This window comes from Rhinopithecus bieti, unplaced genomic scaffold (assembly GCF_001698545.2).
Source record: "Rhinopithecus bieti isolate Rb0 unplaced genomic scaffold, ASM169854v2 scaffold_6151, whole genome shotgun sequence".
NCBI lineage: Eukaryota > Metazoa > Chordata > Mammalia > Primates > Cercopithecidae > Rhinopithecus > Rhinopithecus bieti.
This window is the reverse complement of record NW_016805238.1, coordinates 253,809-260,250: the sequence shown is the minus strand read 5'-3', so window position 1 is coordinate 260,250 and position 6,442 is coordinate 253,809. Positions and strand designations below refer to the sequence as shown.

Genomic DNA, 6,442 nt, shown 5'->3' with positions numbered 1-6,442 from the left:
CCAGGTGAGGCGATGCCTCGCCCTGCTTCAGCTCTCGCTGGTCAGGCTGCAGCAGCTGACCAGCACCGATTGTCCGGCACTCCCTAGTGAGATGACCCCAGTACCTCAGTTGAAAATGCAGAAATCACTGGTGTTCCGTGTCACTCGTGCTGGGAGTTGGAGACTGGAGCTGTTTCTATTCGGCCATCTTGCTCTGCCCCCCACCTATTTGGTTTTTAATTGAACTTTTAAGTTCAGGAGTTCATGTGTAGGTTCGTTATATAGGTAAACTTGTGTCATGGGGGTTTGTGTTACAGATTATTTTGTCACCCAGATATTAAGCCTAATACACATTAGTTACTTTTCCTAATTCTCTCTCTCCTCCCACCCTCCACCCTCTGGTAGGCCCCAGTGTCTGTTGTTCCCCTCTATGTGTCCATGTGTTCTCATCATTTAGCTCCCACCTATAAAAACGAGGATATGTGATATTTGGTTTTCTGTTCCTGTTTTAGTTTGCTAAGGATAATGGCCTCCAGCTCCAACTATGGTCCTGCAAAGGATGTGATCTCATTCTTTCTTATGACTGCGTAGTATTCCATGGTATATATGTACCACATTTTTTAAAATCCAGTCTACCATTGATGGGCGTTTAGGTTGATTCCATGTCCTTGCTATTGTGAATTGTACTGTAGTGAACATATGTGTGCATGTATCTTTATAATTGATTTATGTTCCTTTGGGCAGATACCCAGTAATGAGATTGCTGGGTCAAATGGTATTTCTGCCTCTAAGTCTTTTAGGAATTGCCACACTGTCTTCCACAATGGCTGAACTAATTTACACTCACACCAACAGTGTATAAGCATTCCTTTTTCTCCATAACCTCACCTGCATCTGTTATTTTTTGACCTTTTAATAGCAGCCATTCTGACTGGTGTGAAATGCTATATCATTATGGTTTTGATTTGCATTTCTCTAATGATCAGTGATGTTGAGTCATGTATGTGTCCTTCTGAAAAGTGTCTGTTCATGTCCTTTGCCCACTTTTTTAATGGGGTTGTTTGTTTTTTTCTTGTAAATTTATTCAAGTTCATTATAGATGCTGGATATTAAACCTTTGTCAGATGCGTAGTTTGCAAATCTTTTCCCCTATTCTGTAAGTTGTCTTCTCTCTCTGTTGATAGTTTCCTTTGCTGTGTAGAAGCTCTTGGTTTAATTGGATCCCATTTGTCAATTGTTGCTTTTGTTGCCATCTCTTTTAGTGTCTTCATCATGAAATATTTGCCGGTTGCTATGTCCAGAATGGTATTGCCTAGCTTGTCTTCCAGGGTTTTTATAGTTTTGGGTTTTACATTTAAGTCTTTAATCCATAGAGTTAATTTTTTTTCTTAGAGACAGGGTCTCACTATGTTGCCCAGGCTAGTCTTGAATGATCCTTCCACCTCAGTCTCCCAGAGTGTTGGGATTCAGGCATGAGCCACCATGCCTGGCCTTAAGTTAACTTTTGTATGTGGTATAAGGAAGTGGTCCAGTTTCAATCTTCTGCAAATGATGCCGTTATCCCAGCACCATTGATTGAATAGGGAATTCTTACCCCATTGCTTGTTTTTGTCAGGGTTGTCAAAGATCAGATAGTTGTAGGTGTGTGACTTTATTTCTGGGTTCTCTATTATGTTCCATCGATCTATGTATTTGTTTTTGTACCAGTACCATGTTCTTTTGGTTACTGTAGTCCTGTAGTATAGTTTGAAGTCAGGTAGCATGATGCCTCCAACTTTGTTCATTTTGCTAAGGATTACCTTGGCTATTTGGGCTCTTTTTGGGTCCATATGAATTTTAAAATAGTTGTTTCTACTTCTGTGAAAAATGTTCAATAGAGATAGCATTTAATCTATAAATTGCTTTAGGCAGTATGTTCATTTAACAATATTGATTCTTCCTAACCATGGGTATGGAATGTTTTCCCATTTGTTTGTGTCATCTCTGATTTCTTTGAGCAGTGTTTTGTAGTTCTCCTTGCAGAGGTCTTTCACCTCCCTGGTTAGCTGTATTCCTTCTGTATTTGTGTGTGTGAGTTGTGAATGGGATTGTGTTCCTGATTTCGCTCTCAGCTTGAATGCTGTTGGTGTATAGGAACGTTAGTGATTTTTGCACATTAATTTTGTATCTTGAGACTTTGCTGAAGTTGTTTATCAGCATAAGGAGCTTTTGGGCTGAGACTATGGGTTTTCTAGATACAGGATCATGTCATCTGCAAACAGGGATAGTTTGACTTCCTGTCTTCCTATTTGGATGGCCTTTATTTCTTTCTCTTGCCTGATTACCATGGCCAGAACTTCCAATACTATGTTGAACAGGAGTGAAAGAGGGCATCTTTGTCACGTGCTGCAAAACTATTTTAAATGGACAAAATACTCGAACAAACGCTTTCCTAAAAAAGATGTATGTGAGGCCGGGCATGGTGGCTCATGTCTGTAATCTCAGCACTTTGGAAGGCCAAGGCAGGTGGACTGCTTGAGCCCAAGAGTTCAAGACCAGCTTGGGCAACATGGCAAAACCCCATCTCTACAAAAAAAAATACAAAAATTAGCTGAGCGTGGTGGCACATGCCTGTAGTCCCAGCTACTCAAGAGCCTGAGGTGGGAGGATTGCTTGAGTCTGGAAGGTTGAGGCAGCAGCAACCCATGGGCCACTGTACTCCAGCCTGGACAACAAAGCAAGACCCTGTCCCAAAAAAAATATATATATATATGTGTGAGTGGCTCGTAAGCACATGAACATGTGGTTAACATCATTAGTCACCAGGAAAATGCAACTTACCACCACAGTGAGATACCATTTCCCACCCACTGGAATGGCTAAAATTAAGAAGTCTAACAACATAAAATGTTAGCAACAATCCAGGGCAACTGAAACTCTCATACATTGCTGGCAGGGTCTAAAATGGTACAATCACTTTAGAAAACTATATGATTGTTCCTTAAAACATTAAGCACATACCTACCAGCAGTTCCACTTTTAGGTATTTAAGCAAAATAAATGGAAAACATTGCTGGGTACAGTGGCTCACACCAGCTCTTTGGGAGGCCAAGGCAGGTGGATCATCTGAGGACAGGAGTTCAAGACCAGCCTGGCCAACATGGTGAAACCTCGTCTCTACTAAAAATACAAAAATTGGGCATGGTGGCACACACCTGTAGCCCCAGCTACTCAGGAGGCTGAGGCAGGACAATCTTTTGAACCTGGGAGGTGGAGGTTGCAGCAAGCCAAGATCACGCCACTGTACTCCAGCCTGTGTGACAGAGCGAGACTCTGTCTCAAAAAAAGAAAAGAAAAACATATATCCACAAAAATCCTTGGACACGTTTATTTCTAGCAGCTTTATTTATAATAGCCCAGAAGTGTAAACAATCCAAATGTCTATCAGTAGAAAAATGGATAAACAAACTACCATATATTCATGTAAAGGAATACTACACAGCAACAAAAAGAATGAATTGCTGACATACACAACAACATGGATGAGGCCCAAAGACGTGATGGGGAGCAACATAACCTGAAAACAAGAGAATGCATCCCACATGATTCTGTTTGTATGATGCTTAAGCTCAGGCAAAAGTGATCTATGGTGATGGAAATCAAAGCTTTTGGCTGCAAGGGAAGTTTCAGGGTAATGAAAATATTCTGTATTTTGATTGAGATGTTGGTTTCATGGTTGTATATATTTGTCAAAACTCACTGAATTGTACACTTAAGATCTGTGTACCTCACTATATGTAAATTTTACTTGAATAAAACATGAAAAAGAATAATAATAACTGAGCCCTATCCTGAGAGAAAGTTCAGCCCCCTCCCCTCTCCCAGGACTCACCGGGAGTGCTTACCTGGCAGTGCCACCTGTCACTCTTGCCCGAGGCTGCTCTTCCGGTTTCTCTGGCCTCCTAACCCTTTGTTCCATACCCAGAGTTCAGACCCAGGTATCCCTGCTTCATTGCTCCTTAAAGGTGGCTATGTTTTGCACACCTTCGAAAGGCTTGAGGATAACCTGAGAGAATCAGAATGCAGAGAAAGAAAACATCTCTCTTTTAATGTGTAGCTTTGTTTGTTTGTTTGTTTGTTTGAGATGGAGTTTCACTCTTGTTGCGCAGGCTGGAGTGGAATGTTGTGATCTCGGCTCACTGCAACCTCTGCTTCCTGAATCCAAGCAGTTCTCCTGCCTCGGCCTCCTGAGTAGCTGGGATTACAGGTGCCCACCACCACACCCAGCTAATGTTTTGTATTTTTAGTAGAGATGAGGTTTCACCATGTTGGTCAGGCTGGTCTCGAACTCCTGACCTCAGGCTATCCACTCGCCTCTGCCTCCCAAAGTGCTGGGATTACAGGCGTGAGCCACCACGCCCAGCCCATAGTTAGTTCTTTATGTAATTCTTACTATGTGCAAGACACTGTTTTAAGTACTTTATAGATACTGACTCTACTAATCCTTATGGAAAAGGTAGCATTATTAACCTTATGTTATAGAGGAGGAAGCTCAAGCCATTGAGTGGGTTGTAGAGCTGGAATTTGAAGCTGGGTGGTCTGGCTCTTGCACCATCCTCTTGGCCACCTTCCTATGCTGTTTCTAGCATTATACCCTTCCTTTCGGGGGTCCCCATTGTCTGTCTCTTCCTTAACCCCCCGGCCTGGGCCTTCATACCTCTGCCAAGCAGAGTGCCCCGTCTCATGGCCTTTTCTCACAGCCCGAGACCCTAAACCCCACCTCTGGAGCTCTGGCCTGATGTTCTTGTCGGGAAGCAGATGCTGCTTATCACCTGGCAATCTCTCCAGAGGGCCCCACCATGTGGCATCCTTTTACGTTGTGAAGCAAGATAAATACTTAACATCCCAATCTAACCCAATCACACTTGAAATTCTCAGCTGGTTCAAAAGTTCAGCATTAAGGAAGGGAGCATCTTATCTAGAATGCAGAAGCTCTTGCAGCTTTAAACTAGCATTTCCTTGTTCACGTTACATATGTGGAGGACTATTTATAGTCCCCCGATTTGTACTTGGGGATGCCAGTAAAATGTGTGAGCATGCTTTGACAAGCGCAAAACACTGTGTTAAAGTGAAGTGTTGTTGTCGTTTTTATATATGCAGAAAGAGCTGCAAAATTAAGACCATAGAGATCTCTTTTTTGGAGCCCCCAAAGACCTCATATCAGTAACTCTAGCTCTCAGTCATTTTGACAGTTGATCACCATTTATTAAGAACCCACTAAAATAGATATCAGGTGGTTCCTGATTGTATCCTAAGTGCAATAATACACTTTATATGGCAGGTTGCTTTTTGAAAGTCAAGTAAGATGTTTCTAACCCCCACTAACTGCTCTCAGAGCTCCCTCCTCCCAGGCAGAGTGGCTGGCACGTTATCAGAGTGGCAGTGTCATTCCCAGCCCGAGGATCTTTTGTGATTGTGGCATCCCTATCTTCAAAGGACCGAAGTGTTTCTCAAGGAGGGAAGTGACCCACAGCCTCCACTGGGCTCTTTGTTGAAGGAGAAAACATCCGCAATCGCCCGTCTCCAGGAGGACTGGCAAAGCCAGAAGGCCACATTGCAAGCCCAGGTAAGACAACCCTGGTGGGGATGTGCCCCTTCCTGAGATCCTGCTCCCTCCTTTTTACAAACTTGGAAATGCATGCAGGGCCGGATTCACATCCAAGCTGGGAAGGCATTACAGGACCAGGGCAAAGTGGGATTCTTGGTTTTATTTATTCATTCATTCCAAACCTGCTGCAGCTGGGCACGGTGGTGCCTGCCTGTAATCCCAGCACTTTGGGAGGCCGATGGGGGCAGATCACTTGAGGTCAGGAGTTCAAGACCAGCCTGGCCAACATGGTGAAACCCTGTTTCTACTAAAAATTATAAAAATAGCTGGGCATGTGGTGGGCACCTGTAATCCCAGCTACTCAGGAGGCTGAGGCAAGAGAATCATTTGAACCCGGGAGGCAGAGGTTGCAGTGAACTGAGATCACACCACTGCACTCCAGCCTGGGTGACAGAGTGGGACTGCATCTCAGAAAGAAAATAAAAAACCTGCTGTGCTAATGAGCACTCAGTATGAGCCACCGATGAATTCATCAATACACAAACCAGAAAAAATACCTTATATTTTACAGCCAGGTGTGGTGGTTCACACCCATAATCCCAGCACTTTGGGAGGCTGAGGCAGGAGGAACGCTTGAGCCTAGGAGTTCAAGATCAACCAGGGTAACATAGCAAGACTCTGTCTCTACAAAAAATAAAAAAAAATAAATTACCGGGCATGTTGACATGTGCCTGTACTCCCAGCTACTCGGGAGGCTGAGGTGGGAGGGTCGCTTGAGCTCAGGAGTTCGAGGCTGCCATGAGTCATGATCACACCACTGCACTCCAGCCTGGGCAACAAAGCAAGACCCTGTCTCAAAAAAAAAAAAAAAAAGAT

General features: G+C 43.6%; 2 protein-coding genes across 2 annotated transcripts in view; one reads left to right on the top strand and one right to left on the bottom strand.

The window, feature by feature from the left end:
- Positions 1–6,442, top strand: part of FAM184B (family with sequence similarity 184 member B) — a 160,855-nt gene that overhangs the window by 129,883 nt on the left and 24,530 nt on the right. Inside the window, exon 9 of the mRNA XM_017871761.1 lies at positions 5,455–5,584. Coding sequence (XP_017727250.1) covers positions 5,455–5,584 — 130 coding nt within the window. The remainder of the gene's footprint in view (positions 1–5,454; positions 5,585–6,442) is intronic.
- MED28 (mediator complex subunit 28) overlaps positions 3,973–6,442 on the bottom strand; it is a 50,129-nt gene continuing 47,659 nt past the window's right edge. The window contains exon 5 of the mRNA XM_017871757.1: positions 3,973–4,024. Within this exon, the coding sequence (XP_017727246.1) occupies positions 3,988–4,024 (37 nt within the window). The 3' untranslated portion in view covers positions 3,973–3,987. The remainder of the gene's footprint in view (positions 4,025–6,442) is intronic.